Below are 21,403 nucleotides of genomic sequence, written 5' to 3' on the forward strand. Positions count from 1 at the left end.
CCCGCGATTGTCCTCTGAACGACGATCAAAATAAGGTAAAGCTTGAAGATAAATTTTATACTCAATTAATTTCTCAGTCCCTCTAGTCGGGTGGGCGCCGACAGGGAGAAAAGGTGATCTATGGTCACTATACAAGTCACATACAACATATTAAGTTGTGGAAATATTTAAAGAGTGTGTCAAAAGGACCCTACAAAATTGTTAAAGGTACTAGGAAAAGTATGATCGTCTCTCACATTCACGACTCATACACTAATAGGAGGATCTACGGCTAGACTTGTAGACCGTGAATCAAGGTATGGTCCGTATGGTAATCCACAAAGTGAAGATTAGCACCCTAGAAATCAGTTGACAACAAGTTTAAAGGAAACCCATGGACCGCAAATCAATGTATGGCCTTGGATTGGGTCACACATCATGTCGGTAGAGCAGCTTGATATTTTTAGGATTCCAATTTTGTGGACCATTATAAATAGCATTTATTGGTCTATTTTGTAAAGGAGTCGCAAGTTAGATTTTAATTTTAGTTTTCACGTCAATTTTGAATGTTTTTGGACAAGTTTCAAGGTTTCTCGCTCTACTTTTTTGAGCGAAGAATATCATTATTCTTTCGATCTTTTATACTCAAAGTAAGTTAATAAATTCTTCTACTTGTTATTTTTATTGTTTTACTATAAGCATGAGTAGCTAAATCCTCTAATGAAGTTGTAAAACCCAATGCGATAAAATAAAGTTGATAAGGTTTTTGTGTGTTGCATGTTTTCAGATAGCTAGTAAGATATCAACCTTCTTTTCATTCTTAATTATTAGTTGGTGGTTGCAAACATTGACATGTACCATAATATCTTAATTTTTTTGAGAAAATGAATTAGGGTTTGGTACAAGAAGCATGGTATGAACTCGAGACCTTAATCTTCATATAATAGATTTGCTTAGGAATAAGTTGAATTTACATGGTATAATCAATCGATGTTATTTAAATAACTCATATATTTATGAGAACATCATACTGAGATAAATCGTTCAACTCTTAGGAAAGATTGAGTGATGGTATATGGACTACATGCATATCTAGAACTCAAATATATGTTTGCATGAAAACAACCAACGACACAAACCATTGTGGGGACACAATCTTAGTGCTTTAAGATTATAAGTTCACAACTTTTTTAGTTATTATTGTAGTTTTTAGTTTTAGTTACACAAACTATTCTCAACTCTTAGGGAATAGAAATCAGATCATCAATCTAGTATTTGTTCAATTCATATTGTTTTCTCCCTATTCTCGTTGGATTTGACCCCAACTTATTGGAGTTACTATATTTTCACAGTGTGTGTTAAATCACCTTAGGGTGTATCTTAAGCATATCAAATTTTAGCGTCGTTGCCAGGAATAAAATTTGAACTTACTTATTGGTGTTTACTTTGATTAGGTCTTCTCTATTCTATCATACATTTTCTTGTTTTGGAACTAACTATGTTCTTGATTTACTCGAGTACACGCAAAATTTTAAGTTGGGGGTGTTGATGAGTGGTAGATTTCTACTCACTTGAGGCCTTTTTAGTTCAACAATTAGTGTCCTCAATGCCTAATTATGTCTTACTCTGGTGATATTTTGATATTTTTCAGCTATGAAGGCTAAAGGACAAGCCAAGGATGAATACATGAAAATGAGGCCAAAATCATTGAAAGAAGTACAAACTCCAAATTGGTAGTCGCCTAACCAAAAGGACAGATCGCCCAAGTGGCTTGACCTCGCCCAAGTTGACAGTGTTCAAAATTAAAAATATTCAAGGCAGGTCGGTGGACTAAAGATGAAACGACAATTCGCCAAAGCTGAATGGGCGAACTAGAAGTCCATCGCTGAAGCTGAAAGAAAAAGCTGAAAAGGCGAACAAGGTGGTAATCAGTGATCCGCGGAATGTGAAAGGATGACTTGACCTAGTGCTCCAACTGAGGTCCAAACACCTAAATCCTAAAGCAAAAGAAGGGCGAGCTAAAAGACAATCGGCGATCCACCGATTTAGAAAAACGAGCCTGACTAACGTTGATGAATGGGACGAAATAGGAATTTTGGGCTGATTTTGGAGAAACTATAAATAGTGGAAAAGAGAGAGAAAATGAATGAGATTTTTAGTATCAACTTTTAGAATTAGTTTTTGTATGAGACTTGAGAATTTTAGTCTCTTTACCCTTTGAGAAATACTCTTAGTTTTTGGGGGGTTTTTGAACAACCTTCTAAATGTCATATGAGGTTCAAATCAAAGTGGGTGTTGAAGATTATTGCTTAATTTCAACTCTCCAATGGATGAAAAAATAATTAGTATACTTTGTGTTCCTTTTATGATGCTTGGCTAAAATCCCAATTTTAGGGGTGTAATTATGGGGTTGGGTGTTGATTTAATTTAGTAGGTCTTGTGTCTTGCTCTCTTTTATTGCTGTTTTTCTTTGAATTTGAGTTATTTAGCAAGGAGTTAATTTATGGGTTAAGGTTGCAAACTTAATCCTAGCTTAGATCTTCAGTTAATGCTCGAAAGAGATTAATTCAAGTGGGTAAAAAGCTTCATGCATGCAATTTAGGGTTAATTTCTATAGCTTTATCTAAAGAGATTGTGGTTTGATTCTTGTTGCCAAATCTGCTCGAAAGAGAGATTCTAGTAAGGTATTGGATTGATTTGTGATCGACATAGATGAGACCGAAAGAAGATTCTATGTTATGATGCTATGAGATCTAAAGAAGATTAGTGTCATTGAAGATTACCCAGCTTATCCGCAATAGTTTAGCATTATTGAGCAAGCACATGTACCCTTATTTGACATCGATACCGATCCCCATACCCCTAGATTGTCTTTTAATAGTTTGAATCCCTGATTTTAGTTTAATTGTGTTAATTGATACCAAATCCCCTTTTGTAAATTTGGTGGAATCATCCACCCACTTGATCTAATTTCTACAATGAATTGGTTTTAACTCGTAATTTCCTAATTGAAGCCTTGCCCTTTTTCCTTGGCCCTTACCCCTTTGCCTTAGCTCTTGATGCCCTCATACTTAGCCCTAGCTGTCCTACTAAACTACGAGGTGTTACAATATCTCCCCCTTGGGAACATTCATCCTTGAATGACGATCTAGACATCCCCTAAAACAAACGACTCTAGACTAACATCCCATCATGTATGCAACATATCTAAATGCACATAACCAAGAAGGAAAACTTCAACTCCAAGCTAAACATACTCAACACAACACAAGGAAGTGGGAGCTACATCTATCAACCCATTTTGCATGAAATCTCATAACTAATCATGTCCATGGAGGAACTACCATCTCCAAGCTAAAACATGCTCAACACAAACTCATGAAGCCTATATGCAACCGATTCTCAAAGCACACATTCGAAGAGGAACTCTCAACTCCTAGCTAAAACATGTTCATCAATTCATCTCATGAAGTCTATAGGCAACTTATACATAATGCACTACAACATGATGAAAATCCATCATATGAACTCATTTTTTTTCTTTTAAAACATAAGTTTTCATGAACATTTATCACATAAGGAAATCATAGGAACATCTAAAACACACATGACTTCATACACATAACAAATACTGAGGAACTCATCATCTCAAGCTAGGGGAGGAGTAGAAGGATAAGGGGTGAGGATATCGGGACATCATAACGGCCTCGGCCTCCCAAATAGCACCCTCACTAAAAGATTCCTTCCTAACAGTTTCACGGAAGCTACCTCTTAACTTGCCGGTCTAAGATCTCTACCGGAACTTCCCTTTAAGAAAGATTCCTTTTTCCTCAACTCCCTAGTCATGAACATTAAAGTCACTTAGCAACCTTGACATCTAGGCACACCATCTCCCCCTTGGGAGGAGGCCTCAACGGACTTCCTAACACCGTTTATTTCAATTCTACTAAGGTTGGATCCATACTTTGCTTAACTTTCACATTTAACACGTAAGACGATCCGGAAGCATCTTAAACCATAACACTACCCTTGCAAGACTCTACTAACCGAACATATCTAGGCATTATCTAAACACCCTACACATAATGACCATACTTAGGATCAATCTTAAAAGATAACTAACTCTTTGTAGTTGGTCAACACTTGAACTCTTCTCTCTCACCTTAACTAGGTGGTACATACAACCCTTTAAGTCAACTTTAAGACAACATAATCGAAACTCTTGGCATAGACTTCCCCTTTCCACTCTTGGATAGGTTCCTTTGAGAACTAACAATTTGACTATACGGGTTTTACAATCACATAGGAGCATAATAGGAGTGCAACCAAAATATCACAAAAATGACATCATAATCTAACAAAGCATAAACAATCAATTAGGAAGCTATCAACTTACCGGGATCCACATTTGGAGCAAGCTCATGGTCACCTCTAGCTTGAAGTGCATAAAACCGGTTTTGGTTAGGAGCATCTTCTCTTCCTTTAGCCTTTGCCTTAGGACAATTCCTCATTTTGTAACCACTTTCACCACAACTAAAACAACATTCTACGCCGGCTAAACATTTACCCTCATATCTCTTTCCACACCTAGCACAAGTAGGCCATAGGGATTCACTTCTAATTCCTTGCGGTTTAGGTTTAGACACCATATCCTCCTCATACTTAGAAGCATTGAAAGAACCTGGTCCAAAAAACATTTGTCAGCTCCTAGAACGACCATATCTGTCAGACCCATCATGAAAGGACTTCTCATCATCAATTCTAGACCTCTCTTTTAGCTTTGTCTCCTTAATTTGTCGGCAATGAGTCATAAGACGAGCAATATCCATGTCGTGGATAAGCATTGCCATACGACATTCTTTTTTTATCAAATCGGACACACCCGACATAAACTTACTCATTCTTGTCCTAGGGTCGAATACTAGAGATGGATCATACTTAGACAATTGGGTGAACTTAAGGGCATACTCTTTCACACTCATACTCCCTTGACGAAGGTAAAGGAACTCATGCACCTTGACTTCCCTCATCTTAAGGGGGAAGAACCTATATAGAAATGCCGATTTAAACACGTCCCTCTCTACAGGACCCACTCCTACCGGCCTAGGGCTGGCAGGGGGACCGGGTCGGCCCGCCCCGACCCGCAATCGAATCGCCGGACCCGATCCCGTAAGTTTTTGCGGGTTGGGAGGGGTTCGGGATAGGGGATCGGTTAGGGGTCGGCTCACCCTTTGGTCCCGGTCGAACCGGCCCGACTAAACCGGTCGGTTTCGCAGGATCCCCTCAATTTTTTTTAATTTCTTTTGTTTTAAAATTATATCTGTTGGGGACCGTTGGGGCAACAGCTAGTTGGGCCCCCCAACGGATTTATTTACCTTTTTCACTTCCCCAACACCCTCTATCACCCCCCTACTTTTAATACTTTAATTTAAACCCTCAAGTTATCATAAATACACTTGAACCCATTTTTAATATTATAAATACCCCTCTATCCCTTATTATTTCTTACAAAATCATCTGTTCTCTCATCTATTTTATATATCCTCTCAATCTTAAGTCTCAATTTTTTATTCCATTTAAGTCTCATATTATATCATAATACATATATTTCAATTCTAAATTTTCATATTATATCATAATATATATAATTCTCATATTTGCTATCAAGTATTGGAGTTCCAAATTACAAGTTACAACAAACTACAATCTTCAAAAATTGGTTATAACGTTTGCTATTAACGCAGACGTGTTTGGTATATTTGTTTCATAATATTTATATTTTATTTTTCGTCATTAATTTTGTGTTATTATTATTTTTATATTACACTTTACATATAATTAAATATGAGTTCTAGCAAAGAAAATACCGGTAAAGGAAAAGAGAAAGAACCAAGTGGTATTAGTAAATTATTTAATTTTAATAAAAAAATAGTAAGGAAAAAAATAAGAGTAAATGTGGTGGTACTTCTTCTAAATCAATGTCTAGAGTTAGATTTAATACAAATGATTTTACTTATGTTGATGATACTTCTTATGATATTGATTCAAATGCTCAACTGGATCATGAAATTTTACAACAAATTTATGGTGATATTAATCCTTATCTTGATGAAAATTCAGGTAAAGAAGTAGAAGTTGGTTCGGGAGAAGAGGAATTAGAAGATACACCTACTAGTCCGGTGACAGAAGTTCCAAATGAAACTACAAATTCAACGGAGCAAAATTGTGGACGCCCACCCCTTGTACCTGCTACAAGGGAGAAGGTGAAGTATCAATGCCCTAAAACTTCTGTTGTGTGGCAATTTATGACTTTAGAGAAGGAAAACTCTATTGTTATTTGTAATAAGTGTAAGCAATCTTTTAAACATAAACAAGGTGGAGGTCAAGGTGGGACGGGGGGCTTAAATAGACATTTGTTATCTTGTGTGCCAATTCAATATAAAGAAGCTAAATCATTAGCCGATAGAAAAAAAGGAATTCCAGTTAATGATTTTGATATTAATGTTAATGAATCGGTAGGAGCTTCTAACATGGTTCAAGGAACATTAGATCCTTCTAACCCCAGTGTCCACTAACACAACGTAAATATAATAAGGAAAGAGATCACGAAAATTTAGCTAAAATGGTTTATGTTTGTGGTTTGCCTTATAGTTTTCCTTCACATCCCAGTTTTGTTGAATATATTCAACAAACTTATAATCCTACTTACAGAGGTTTTTCAAGAAATACTGTTAAATCTGATGTTTTTGTATATCAAGGTAAACATTGTCAATATCTTCGTTGTATATTTAGCATATTAGATTGTAGAGTGTCTATAACTTCAGACATTTGTCGTAGTGTTAATGGACGTGATTATTTAATTGTTACAGCACAATGGATTGATCATAACTGGAATTTGCAAAAAAGAATCTTAAGTTATAAAGAATGCGTAGAGAAAAAAACTGGTGCATATTTAGCTTCAAATATTTTGAGTGTTCTAGATTATTACATGCTTATAGATAAAGTAATGTATGTCGCATTAGATAATGCATCTAATAATATAAACGTTGCTAGTATGTTAAAAACTAGATTATGTCCAATTGATGATAATTCTTTTCATGTTAGATGTGTTGCACATGTATTAAATTTAGTTGTACAAGATGGTATTTCATTATTTAAATGTGATTGTATGAAAATTGAATATGTTATTGCCTGGATTTTTTATGCTCAAAGAGCTGCTAGAATTAGGGAATTTAATGAGCGTTGTGTACTATGTGATTTGCCACCAAGAAAAATTCCAAGACATATTAAAACAAGGTAGAATTCTTTTTACGAAATGGTTTTAGTTGCTTACGAATATAAAAGACCCATACAAATGGTGTTTAATGCTCATAATGCTGACCCATTAGAGAGAATTTGTGAAGAAGATTGGGAAGAAACTAATGAACTATTAGAATTTTTAAGACTTTTTTATGATGCTACAATCATGTTTTCTGGAATTTATTATCCTACTATTTCATCAGTATTAATAAATATTCGTGTTATTTCAATTCAATTTTCTAAATACAAAAAAATTGAAAAATTTAGAGTTGCAATTGAAGGTATGACTGAAAAATTTTAAAAATATTTTTTTCCTATTCCTCAAATTTTTTAACTGCTACTTTACTTCATCCTGACTATAAATTACGAGGTGTGCAGGGACTTGTTGACACTTTTTATGATACTTTAGAAATTTTACCGAAAAAAAAATCCAACTTGTGAAATGTGTAAGTCTAGCAAAAATTTCGTATGAAAAATATATAACTACAGGAAATACTCAAGGAGAAGTTGGTCAAACTTCTAATCCTCAGAGTAAAGCTCAAATTTCAAGTTATATGCGAGGTTTTCTTGGTCATAATTCTACTAACCGTGATGATTTTGAAGAATATCTTAATCAATATTTAGAAACAGTGGAAGACAGAGATGGCAATGAAGATTTATTAGCACGGTGGAGGAGGCGGAGCGTTGCATTTCCAATTTTGAGCAAAATGGTTCGTGATGTTCTAGCTATTCAAGCTTCATCAGTTGCATTAGAGGCTGCTTTTAGTGCGGCAAGGTTTCAACTTGGCGATCATAGACATTCATTGGCGGAAGAAAGTTTGGAAACATCAGTTTTATTTAGAGATTAGGTCAACGCTAAGAGGAGGAACCATAATTTGCCAAGGTTAAGTTCCAAACAAGAAGCTTGGATTAATGTGGTAATTGGATCTAGTGATGATGAATTACAGTCACAAGAGTTTCTAGCAAATTTGCCAACACCGGAGGATGTTACCGTCGATATGATGCGACAATTAGAATTGAATTTTAAAGGAGAATACAAATATTAGATTACATCTGAGAACTAATTGAAACAGAACCCTTCCTAGAAGGTGGCTACGTAAATTAGTTACTCATCTAATATTTGTAACAAATATTAGTTTTACATATGAGAATTTATTGAAACAGAACCCTTTCTAGAAGGTGGCTGTGTAGATTAGTTACTCCACTAATATTTGTAAATTGTAACTTCTAAGTTCTAAGTTGCAATTAGATTTTATTGAATAAATTTGAAGGCTTTATTCAAGTCTTTTTTATATAACTATTGTCTTGCATTTCAATTTTAATTTTAAAATACTAACTTTAAAATACTTAATTTAAAAATTGAAATTTGACATTTGAAATTTCAAGTTAAATTCTTTTAAAATATTTAAAATACAAATTTGAACTTCTCAAATTTGAAATTTGAAACTTGAAACTTGAAACTTGAAATTTGAAATTTGAAATTTGAAAACTTAAGCATTTTTTATTAGCTAAAAATGTTATTGAAAACTAATTAACTAAATAAACTAAAAAAGCTATTCAATAACATATAATTTCAATACAAATAAATTAACATATAAAAAAATAAAAATCCCACGTCCCGTCCCATCCTGTCCTGCCAAATCCCGTCCCATCCCGTATATATAGTAGGACTGGATGGGACGAACTTTTATCCCCTAAAATCTCGGCCAAGGAGTCCCCTGTCCCGTCCCGTCCCCCAGTCCCCGTACCCTTGCCAACTCTATACCGGCCTAGTCTCTTTCCATTAATTGTACCACACTTGAGCAACATCATTCAATTGGTAAGCGGCTAATTCTGCCTTCTCTACCGGGGTTACTCCCATGATAGCAAGTACCTTATACACCTCATCTATAAACCCTTGAGGATTTTCCTCAACTTTGGAGCCATAAAATTTCGGAGGGTTCATCGTCATAAAATCCCTCACTCTTGAAGTGGTCGTACCCACTATTGGGTTCATCGGTGTTACCACTTCCCTATTAACTTGTGCCATCATGGCTTGGGCCAATATTTGTAACGTCAACCTAAACTCCGCATTTGTAACATTCTCACCCAAAGGGTCAATCGAAGCTTGTGGAGCTTGTGGAGGAACCTCTTGATCCACCATGTCTTCCTCGTTTCTTCTAGCATTTACCTTTGTATTAGCCATATCCTATAGACCATCGGAAGTAAGAATTAGGAGAAAGACCTTATAGAGCTAATCTCCATGGAACGACTTAGAGAATGAAGAATTGAGATTTCCTAATAATCTAATAGCTTCCTATTCATAAATGTGGTGCGCTTCTCATTTATGAACAAGACTCTACTAGACGTGGTTTTGAGACATCCTAGAATCATTCTAAACCTTGTGCTCTGATTACCAAGTTTGTCACGACCCAGGGGTACCCCCTAGATGTAACAAGACGTACAAGACCCCGAGAGGCCTCATACAATCCCCTTAGTATATCATAACATAAAGTACTAGAAATGATGCGGAAATTTAAAACAATTTTTTCAAAATATCAAAGTCTTTTAAAAACAAGCGGAAGTCTTTAACACTTTGTCTCAAACCATCTAAAACCATAAATGTCTTTGGGACTCAGCCCATACAAAAGTTCTAACATAAAAATAAAAGACATAAAGGAAAGGTGATCAAATCATTGATGCTCTGAGGACTCACCAAGTCTTCACTCCTTGCTCTACTATGAACCTAGCCACGGGGATGGAACTCAATATCACCAGACCCTACATTTGATAAGAATGTAGGGAAGAGTATGTGTTAGTACAAAATGTACTAAATATGATAGCCAACATAACATTAGCAATAGCATAACAACATAATCATAGGCATAATCACCAACATAGACATAATATAAGCATTAGTCAACATAAGACATAATCCAAAAACATAAGAGATACAACATATTCGTAAGCATAGTCCATACTTAGATCTTCATAACATAAGAGAACCACTTCATAAGTAACCTCGAGGCATACTTGTGTAATGCATGGATAAGATCCCATAATCTCACCCATATTAAGTACCACTTTACGCCATCATACATATTTATCATCCTTTGATCTCATCCTTAGCTTATTTCTCATAGACAAGGGAACATTCACCTTTAGTCAACATATCAAAGAAGGCAACTATAGCAACAATCCAAGCTAGCATACATCATATAAGCAAACCTCATATAAAAACATACTTACGATACTTTCTTGAAGTAACCATGTTTCATCATAATAATGATACTTTGATTAGGACTTGTCCCTCTTTATCTATATCTACTATTCATGGAAGAGTACTTCTGAACTATTCCAATACATACATTACTCATGAATGGTTATGATTTTACCAATTTAAGGCTACCAAGGAAAAAGTACCATATTATGCTAGACCAAGCTACCAGGTAAAGCATACTATCAGGCAAGTACAAATTGTTCAAAGAGGGGTACTATTGCTCAATCCAAGCTACGAATGAAATGGTTTGGCCTAACCAAGGCATGCTACCATGCAAGCATTCTATTATGCTAGTGCAAACTAACCTTATGAAGGGTACGATTTCTCAGTCCAAGGCTACCATGAGATCTTCTACTCAAGCAACCATGCATGGTCTTGTCTTACCAACTCAAGCTATTCATGAAGGGATTTTATGTCACAATTTCAAGCTATCCAAGTCTAACATGCTTGATTCATTTTAGGTGAGCAAACCTTTCAACCTAGAATCATTCTATGTGAGAAAACCTTTCACATTATACATTCATGCATTCATGGTATGGATTATGTGGGTAAAGGCCTTCCACAACAATTCCATTATAGTGCAACATTCATGGTATTAGCTTTACTCTTAAAGCCTCAACAATCATAGTTCATCATGCAAGCTCTACTCTAAAAGCCCTAATAATCATAAGTCATCATTCATGCTTTATTCTCAAGACATTACATCTCATAAACATCATACATGCCTAACTTTTAAGACAAGTCTAATCATAATTTCTCATATATGTTTTACTCTTAAACAATTCTAGTCATAATTCATCATATAGCCCCAATCTCAATCAATACAAATCATATATCATCATGTATACTTTAACCTCATTCAATTCATATCTATATGCCCTAATCTCAAACAATCTACTATACATATCATCAATCCTAGAAGATTATCTCTAAATCCTCAATCTCCCCTTTCAAGGCACAAAACCCACATACTTCAATTTCATCTTTCAAGACATGGGTTAGGAATGTAAACATGTAATTTCATCATAATAACATGATTTACTACTAATTCAATCATAAACAATCAATATCCACTCAATTGGATCAATATATAACAATACCCATAATATTGGAAGAAACCCTAACTAAAATTGGGGATTTCATCTTCACAATTGGGGAAAACTAGGGGACTCCATGGATGAAAGAAGCCCATGGATGAAGAGCTATCATACCTTGATCACAATGCCCTCAAAATCTTGGAGATTTGGTGCCTTGATCTTGACCTAGCTTCAAACTCTATCTTCTTCTTCAAGTTCTAGAGAGAGAAATATTTGAGAGGATGAACTTTGGGATTCTTTTGGGGTTTTGGAATTAATGACCTAATTGGGAAGGTTAAAGGGTTAAAATAGCTTATATAGGTGTACTAAGTCTAGGAAAAATGACCTCACTTAAATCTAACTTAAAAATGAATTTCCCAATTTAGCCCTCACTAGGAAGCCTACTCTCAGGCACCACGGCTGGCTCCACGAGCCATGGTCCTGCCCGTGGTCCTTGGTAAGTGCCTAGGCCATGATGTCTTGGCCTCCAAAACTCTAAGGAACCTTCACTGGCCTTCCCACGAGCTGTGGTCTTCACCACGGGCCGTGAAGTGGCTCGTGAAGGTGAGCCATTTTGAGGCAGCTTTATAGGGGCTACTTCCTTAGCGACCACGAGCCGTGGTGGTGGTCGTGAAGTGGGGAAGCCTTGGCCCTTGCCCCTTTGCCTTGGCTCTTGATGCCCTCATGCTTATCCCTAGTTTGCCTACTAAACTACAGGGTGTTACACTATAGGACAGTTCTGGTAGCGTGAGCGAGCTGTTGTATCATCACATAGCTCATAGTGATGGTTATCAGTTAGAGAATCTCCCAAGTAAGAGTAAAGAGTTATTATTGTATTTCCATATACATTCGAGTTATTATCTACTGTTTAAAAAGTTTCATGTATATCTATTGTTGCTTTCATATTGAGTTGAGTATTCTTGAGTTGAGTTGAGTTGAGTTGGGACGAGGTGAGTATGTTTCCTTTCTATCAGTTCAAGTTGTATGTTATGTTTTAGTGGTTCCCCTTACATGCTTGTACATTCAATGTGTTGACGCCATTTAGCGTGCATCGTTTCATAAATTAAATACAGGTACTCAAGATCATCAGCAGGTGTTTCGTTGAGATCATTTGACCTTCCAGTCAGCTTTGGTGAGCCTTCTAGTATTCCAGAGGACTTCACCTTTACCTTATAGTAGTTTGGAGATGTCATGGGTTTTGTTTCAATATCCTTTTGTAATAGTAGAGGCTTCATAGATAGACAGAATTGAGGACTTTTTTTGTATTTACTTTCTTTTGAGTATTGTTCAGACTTTTTAAGTTGAGTATTTCATGTCAATGAATTTCTTTCAATTTAATGCTTATGTATGCTTGAGTTAGTCTTCCGCTTGTAGTCAGCCAGGATGAGGGTTTGCTTGGGGACCAGCAATGGTTCTTGAGTGTCGGCCACATCCAGGGTGTAAGCTCGGGTCGTGACATCTATTACTGACTGATGTCAAGTCTTGGGGATGATTTCTTGTATTATTTCAATTGATCTCTCTTTATTTGCATTGTTATTAGCTTATTGCCTCTTTTTGATTATCTTCCGCTTAATAGCATGTTGCTTGCGGGTTGGGGTTAAGGGTTAGGCTTACCAACTGGTGGGGTGTAGTAGGTGTCATCATGACCTGAGAAATGGGTTCGTGACAATTTTTTCCTACTTGCATACTGAATTTAATAGAAATTAAATTTTATTTTTAAAAAATCTTGCGACAAGTAGAAATACTTTCTTAAAAACATATGTATATCTCTAACACAATATGAGATTTAAAAAATTGGGAGCGGAGAGTTAGGTGAATTAGGGTAGGAATTTTCTGAAAAAAATAAAAATATTATCAAAATTTTTTTTTGGAGGGAGGGGAGGGAGGGTTTGGGGGAAGAGGGGATGAAGTAAGATGTTTTTTTTCTTAAAAAAAAAACTTTATAGAAGAAATATAAAAAATTAAGAAAAATATTTGGTGGGGGGGGGGGGGGGGGTCGGGGGTACGGTGGGAGGAGGTGGTGGAGTGGGATAAGAAAAATATTTTAATTATCTTTGATCTTTTTTTTTACAAAAAAAACTATTTATTTATTTTGGGGATAGTGAAACTTTTATCTTTAATTTTTAACTAATTCTAATAATTTATTTATTTTTGGGATAAGGCACAAGTACAGTCCCCCCCCCTCCCCCTCCCCCTCCCTAGACTATGATCGAAATCTCAGAGTCACACCTAAACTTAACTAGGACCCTAGTTAAGTTTAGGTGTATCTCTGGAATTTCGGTCATAGTCTAGGGAATACTTGTGTCTTATCCCTTTATTTTTTGTCAAGATGGAATGTTTTGTCTATTTAGAGTGTCATGTGATAATTTTTTTATAAAAAAAAATAATCAAAGAGGGATTGTAGTAATTAGGAGAGGAGTTCGGAGCCAAAAAAGGCTAAAAATAGAGCAAATTTTTTAAAAGGACAACAATAATTGAGTATGAAATCAAAAGAGTAACATTTGGATGGAGGGGCAGACGAGGTTAAATTGTATATACAAGACTCATATTTGCATGAGCCTTACAAGGCTCATATTTGACATGGGCTTTTAAAAAAAGGGCGTTTTTTAAAATAAAAATTAGTATTTGTTCTTCATTATTTATTCAATCGTTTATTGTTGTGTTTTCGTGTTTATTTTTTATATTTTCACTATTAATATGTAAATAAAAATGTAAGTGGTCCGGTCAAGTTTAATAGTTTTTTAATATAAATATTGAGGACAAAAATAGGGACATAAAGGAAAAAACTTCTACACATTGCATATTGTTTTAGAGATTATCGCCTGTCTCAACACAGTTGTTGTGGTTTATGTGTACTCGTTCCACACATGGTTGGTACGTGTGGCCTTGTTATTTAATTTTGCAGGATATTAACAACCCTCAAAGAACAACAAGGTCACACGTACCAACCATGTGTGGAACAGGTACACATAAACAACAACAATCGCGTCGAGGTAGATGGTAATTTCTAAAATAATATGCAATGTTTAGAAGTTTTGTCCTTTATGTTTTTTTCATGTCCCTATATTTAGCCCTCAATATATATATAAAAAATCTAATAATATATCATTATATATATTTACTATTCATCTTTCTATTTTACTTTTTGATTATTTTAATATTATTTGTATGGTATCATTAATTAAGTCTTGATTTTCTTTTCAATTTAATTTAAAAAAAATAAATTTCAATTTCAATTTTTTCACAAGACATAAATTAAAACTATGAATTTAAGAAGACTTGGATAGATTCTACTATATCAAATTTAAAATGGTGGAAAATAAAAGTGGTCCAATAGAAGTGTTTTGGATGGAGTAGAATTAAACCGCGGCAAGGGATAGAGGGAACAGACAAAGACTTGGGAACTGAAAAGACCAACCTTTTTCTTAGTTTGTTTTTGGCGCTTTTATCTCTCATTCTCAATTATCACACGCACAAAACACAGACAATATATACTAGTAATAAAACTTGAAAGCTACGTGCCTCCTTGTCCCTTTCCTAGCCACTCGTTTATTGGTCTTTCTTTCATCTTTGACTTTTACTTTTCAAAATATATTTAAATACTTACTAATCATTCATCTATTTACTTCTCAATAAATTATATTCCCTCCATCTCATTTTATGTGAGCTAGTTTGATTTGGCACAAAATTTAAGAAAGAAAAAAAAGTTCTAAAATTTGTGTGGCTAAAAATCATTTCATTAAGGATAAAATAGACATTTTAAAGATAAATTGTAGAAATATGTCATTATTTTTAGAACTAACTAAAAAGGAAAGTAAGTCACATAAATTGAGGCAGAGGGAGAACTCTTTAATACTTGTCACTTCACATAATCGATACATAAATGACACTATTTTTCTTAATGTATTCTTAAGAATTATTAGTCTTAATAATTTATTAATTAATCAAAATAAGTTAATTTATGTTCATTTATTGGAAACTTGACTTCAAAAAAACACTACATAAGGCTATAATGATAAATTCACCTAGTTTCTTAGGAGCGTGAAATGGTGACAACTAAATAGGAACGGAGGGAATTTAAATTTTGATAGTTAATTAGGAAGTAAGTTATTTATATATAATTTGCAACTTAAAAACTCACATAACAAATAATATATGGGTTATAAAAAAATATGTGATCTATCATCTTATGATAATTAAGAAAATGAAATAACTAATACTAACGTAACTAATACATGAATAATTGTAACTAGTTAACAAACTAATCCTTAGATTTGTTTGGTGTGAGGTATAAGTAATAATAATTTCAGAATAAAATATAGAATTATTTTATCCCATGTTTTATTATAGGTATATATATAAGGTAGTCATTAAATTAGTTATCCCATTATTTTTGGTATAGTAATGGAATAAGTTATCATATATATGATAAAATAATTTATTTTAAAATAACGTGTACCCAACCAAGCAACCCAATAAAGCTATGCGCCTATGCCTATTGGCTATTAACCTAAAAAGTGATGCAATCTTTTAACTCTTTCCAACTCTCACATAGAAGTTCAATTCCTTGTATCCTCACTCTTTTCAAGTTTGGTGAGTATTTTTCATCCCTACCCCTATACTATTAAGTCCCTTTTTTTTACCCATTAATCAGAGACCACATACCATTGTTTCTGAGTAACAAGTCACAAGACACTATTTTTACATATCTTTTGTCAGTTGCCACTTTACTGGTCTATGATGGAGTCTTTGTCAGTGAATGAATGGCTGTAAAGAATAAGTCAGACTTCTTCCTTTACACTTGTCTCTGCTTTTTTTCAAAAGAATGGGTCTTTAATTATAACTAGCAAGTATTATTGATTCTTACTCCATCCAAAAGACTAGTTTCATCTTATAACCAAGAAAGGGGTACATTATACAGTCAAATTACAGATAAAAGAAAAAGAAACTGTCACCCTTTTTCCTTTTATCTTTTTCTGTTCTGTCTTTGCAAGAATCTCTACTGTGTTTTTGAAACTTAAGTACAGTTAAGTATCTTTTTCCCCTAAAAATTGTTCCTTTACACTGTAGCTTTTTATAACCTTCCTCTTCTTCTAACTAAATTTACACTTGTTTCTTGACATTGTAGTGAATTTTATTGGATTTTGCTTTTCTTTGTGGTGTATTTCAGTTGGCACTTTTATTTTCCCTTTATGGATTTTGGTTGGTCCAGCTGATGAGTTACTTTAATTTGGAAGGTTATTCAATCATTAGACTTCAGCCGACAGTAGATTAATTTATTTATAATAATACTCCGTATGATTAAAGTTTGAAAACATCTACATTATTGTGTTAAGAGTGTGGCTTAATTTATATATATCTGAGATAACTTTTCAAGATTCTCTTAATTCCCTATTTTGACACGTATTGTTATTGAGAATTTTACCTACATGTTCCTCCTTTTTGCAAACTTGGTCATTTTCTTGTTTTGTTTATCATTAGTGAAAATGGTTTGTCAGTAGTTTTGATTTTGAGGTACATAATCTGCACATCTTTTACATTTTGTGTTGAAAACTGAGGTATGGTTGGTTGGATCTTGTTAAATGTTTCGATTTTGTTTTATTGGATTTGATGTGATGAAAATCTTGGAGTAGCTAGGTGGATAGATGAGCATGAAAATGAGGTGATTAAGATCTTGGGGCGGACTAAAAGCTAAATTGTAACTTTCCTTCACATTTTGTGACGTTGTTGTTAACTCAGGTCAAGAATTTAGAGGCAAAAATTGAATTGTGTGATGGAATCATCATCATCATCATCATCATCAAAGAGGGCCAAGGCACCAGGGAATATAGTTCATTGCTTGGTTGATGGGTGTAATGCAGACCTCAGTGAATGCAGAGAGTATCATCGCCGGCATAAAGTTTGTGAGGTGCATTCAAAGACTGCCAAAGTCACCATTGCAGGTCGAGACCAACGCTTCTGTCAGCAATGCAGCAGGTAATGCCTCTTCTTCTCTGACTCATTTTGTTGTCATCTTAGGGGGTTTGGATTAACCCAGTAACTTTTTGTACACCCTGTATTTGTATAAGAATATTAAATAAATATATGTGTATATTAACTTGTTCACCCCTAAGTCAAAAGGAGCCGTGGAAATGCTTTCCACGCTAGAACTCCTAATTCTGGCGCCGCCTATGCCCTAATGCATTCAAACAAGTGATACCGTGGATCAAGTAAGGAATCAAGCAGTCATGAAAGGCAGGTTCTGTTTACTCCATGTTCATTGCGTTGGAGACAATTGTTCGGTTAAAAATTGGAATTTCTCTGTGTAAGGGAAAATGTCTAGTTGTTCAATATTTGGAAGGCACATTAATTAGGAAGGTTAACTGAAACTTGAATGGATAGTATGACAATCTGGTGGCATGTTGCTCTTCCCTTAGTTCCTATGCTTTCCAAGCTATGTTAATTAACGTTAAGTTCCAAGCTAGTAAACAATTTTGATGTAATAGAGTTGGTGACAAGGTTTGTTCCGTTTAAATGTTGGAATTCCTTGTAAAGGCTAGAAAATGAGCAAACTAAGATGTTCAATCCTCGGAAGAAGCGTAAATTAGCAGAGTCAAGTGCATTTATTTATGCCTGTATAGAATAACGACGTTCTTCTTTCTCCCAAAGTTAGACTTGTGACTTTGTTCTTGACCCTTGGTCCACCAGATAGTTCGGAAGATTGTAATTAGAGAGGTGTCTAGATTGGCATAGAAGGTAATCGAGAAAGTGAGCTAAAATTTTAGTGCAAGGATTAAACCTATTATAATAGATCATGATCTTAATTCTTAGTTAGAATTCACTTGTCTCCATTTCTTTCTGCCAACGTGAAGCTCAGATTAACGAGTTCTGGCATGTAGAGGAGTATTGGTGTTTGATGCATTGCATTCAATTCTAAGAGTCAGAATTTTTCCCTTTATAATGTAATGATACCTAGAAGAAATCTTCTGCTTTATCAGCAATTTAGAATAGAAGTTGCTAGTTAGTCCTGTCCTAAATGATTGTCTGCTTGTTTATTTTTCAGATAGTAGCTTAGATAATGGAAGCTTTGACTATAAGGTTTCTGCAGTTGTCCCATCCCCAATAAATTTATGTTGCAGCATTGTCTCGTTCTGATCGGATCCTTTTGTAGGTTTCATTCATTGGTAGAATTTGATGACGGAAAGAGAAGCTGTCGGAAACGTCTTGATGGACATAACAGGCGTCGAAGGAAGCCTCAGCCAGATTCTATGGCAAAAAATTCTGGATTACTTTTTGGCCAACAAGGTTAGGGTCATTTGTTTATATAATAGTAATAAAAAATGAAACATGAATGCATTTCCACCTTATTCTTAGAATTGGATACCGTTATTATATTTGTATGTTTATTCAAATGATGGTATGATCAAAAGGCTGAATCATTGTAGGATCGGAACTCCTGTCATTTAGCAGTCAACAAATATTTCCAAGTGCAGTTGTGAGCTCTGCATGGGCTGGCGTTGTCAAAACAGACAGTGATATGGTATTATACAACAACCAATCACATATGAATGGTATGGACAGTCAAAACTCGTTCCCTGATTCTTCGGGTCATAGCTATACAGGAGGAAGCCAATTCCAGTTCATGCAAGGCAGTGATCATAGTCTGACTGAATCTTCTTCAATCTGCCAGCCACTTTTTGAACATCCCACTTCTGCAGCAGGAATTTCTAGCAGCGGACAAAAGATCTTCTCCAGTGGATTAAATGATATTGTTGATTCTGATCGTGCTCTCTCTCTTCTGTCATCAGCACCCGCTGTAACTAGGGAGATTGGTTTGAGTCACATGGTGCAGCAGCCTGCCTCTATCCCGCGTTCCCAGTCACAGGGCCTGCAGTATGATGGTCTAAGCCATTTCCCTTTTGCTCAAGATTTCAATAGCAAACCTCAAGATTCACATGTTAGCAACAGCAGCAGCCCTCTCCATTTCCATGATATGTTGCAAAATGCACAAGATGGATCATCTACAAGTGGTGGCTCTCAGCAAACACTAGCCTTTATGTGGGACTAAACTTTTAACATCAAGGATATTCCGTTAATCTTGAATCCATCCAACCAAATGGTATTCCATTTCAGAATGTTTAGCTTCTAATTAGAGTCGAATGTTTGTGTGATATATCACTTAACTTTTCTATATTTTCCCTTCATTATGACGATTCTCTCCTCTCTTCTTTATTCTCTGAATTTTGCATCCTATCCCGAAAAAATATTCAAAAATTTCTTAATGAAAACAAATATTCCAGCTTTCTGGGAAATCAATAAAAACCATCATTATCACTGAAAATTATAGACAAGGGGACCACAAAACCATCAACAATAGGGATTCACTTCTATTTGAAAAAAAAAAACAGAACACTTTGGACTATGCCTTAGTTTGAATAATATAATGTTCATTTGTAATCTTATATAGAAGAGGCCTTCTAGGGTCTAAGGTACATTCATCATTTACCAACTTAGTTTTCATTTACTTTCTTGATTTAAATAACTCATTGATGGTCTGCTAGATTATGTGGGCATTATCATCCTCAATATCAATAATTCATTTAGTTTCTTGATCTAGAAAATTAGTACTCCAATCATGCAGTTTGAAAGAAGCAGTAAGCAGGGGGGCTTCATGACAATAATTTTTGTCTTGTCCTTCGATAATGTAGGGGGTCAAATGAGCAGGTTGTGTTGAATTTGAAGATATTAAAATGGATTGAAATAGAAATTAGGTTGGGCCATCACCCGCCGAAATTTACAAATAAAGAATTTTAAAGACCGTTTGAAATTGGAGACTAATTTGAGCTCAATTGAAGACTTTTTTAAAATGAGTCAAGTCTTGAATAGATTGATATTGAGCCAACTCAAATTATCTTAAGTCCCCCAACTCAAAAATTTTTGGACGGATTGAACAAGTACATATATATGAGCTCATTTTGACACCCGTGAATGTACAGTTTATGGCACGGATGGTGGCAACGTTGATACTAAGGCTTCCGGTTATATTTCTCTCGTTAAAGAGTGGCTCAGACTTGAAGAAATGATGCATGCTACAAATGTATAACTATATATACTAAAAATAAAGTCATTTAATTCATATCAGTTACATATGCCTTTTGTTTTGGGAAAATTGTATGAAATAACAAACTATTAATTCAAATTAAATGTTATAGCCATAGTTTCTTTTATTTGTAATTCGCAACAAACATTCCATATTTTTGGTCATCTCATTTGTATACCGAAATATACAAATAGACTCATTCGGTATACATATGTGTTGTATAAAAATTAATTGCAGGACTCATTTGTATACCAAAATATACAAATAGACCCATTCAGTATACATATGTGTTGTATAAAAATTAATTGCAGGACCCATCTGTATACCGAAATATACAAATAGACCCATTCGGTAAACATATGTGTTGTATATATGTAGTAATTTTTTTTATATACAATTACTATGTTTTAGTTTGTATGCCGAAATATACAAATACAGATTTTTATGTATATGTATACGGAAATAGACAGATTAATAGCCATAGCAAACATAAAGTTTGTTATGGAGCACAATTATACAAACTATAGATATAGCATACAAATATGATTTTTATGTTTGCTAAACCTAAAATTTACTCTTTTGTTTTCCATAATTAATTAATTATTTAATTAGATGGTTATTAAGGTTTAATAAGGAACCTTCGAAAACATTAAAAACTAAATAGTTTGCAACATCTTCAGCAAATTTCTTCATTTTTTCTATAGTGCAAAT

At 34.7% G+C, this 21,403-nt stretch overlaps 1 protein-coding gene across 1 annotated transcript; it reads left to right on the forward strand.

Annotated features, from left to right (window-relative positions):
- The first annotated feature begins 16,251 nt into the window (after positions 1-16,251).
- LOC125829290 (squamosa promoter-binding-like protein 16) lies at positions 16,252-19,817 on the forward strand. The gene is made up of 4 exons (XM_049508535.1): positions 16,252-16,639; positions 17,353-17,589; positions 18,764-18,897; positions 19,038-19,817. Exons 2-4 carry the CDS (start codon positions 17,387-17,389, stop codon positions 19,658-19,660), a joined length of 960 nt encoding a protein of 319 aa, XP_049364492.1. The 5' UTR covers positions 16,252-16,639; positions 17,353-17,386; the 3' UTR covers positions 19,661-19,817.
- Positions 19,818-21,403: the final 1,586 nt, after the last annotated feature.

The sequence above is a fragment of the Solanum verrucosum genome, unplaced genomic scaffold (assembly GCF_900185275.1).
Source record: "Solanum verrucosum unplaced genomic scaffold, falcon-dt-bn FXZP01000028.1, whole genome shotgun sequence".
Classification (NCBI taxonomy): Eukaryota; Viridiplantae; Streptophyta; class Magnoliopsida; order Solanales; family Solanaceae; genus Solanum; species Solanum verrucosum.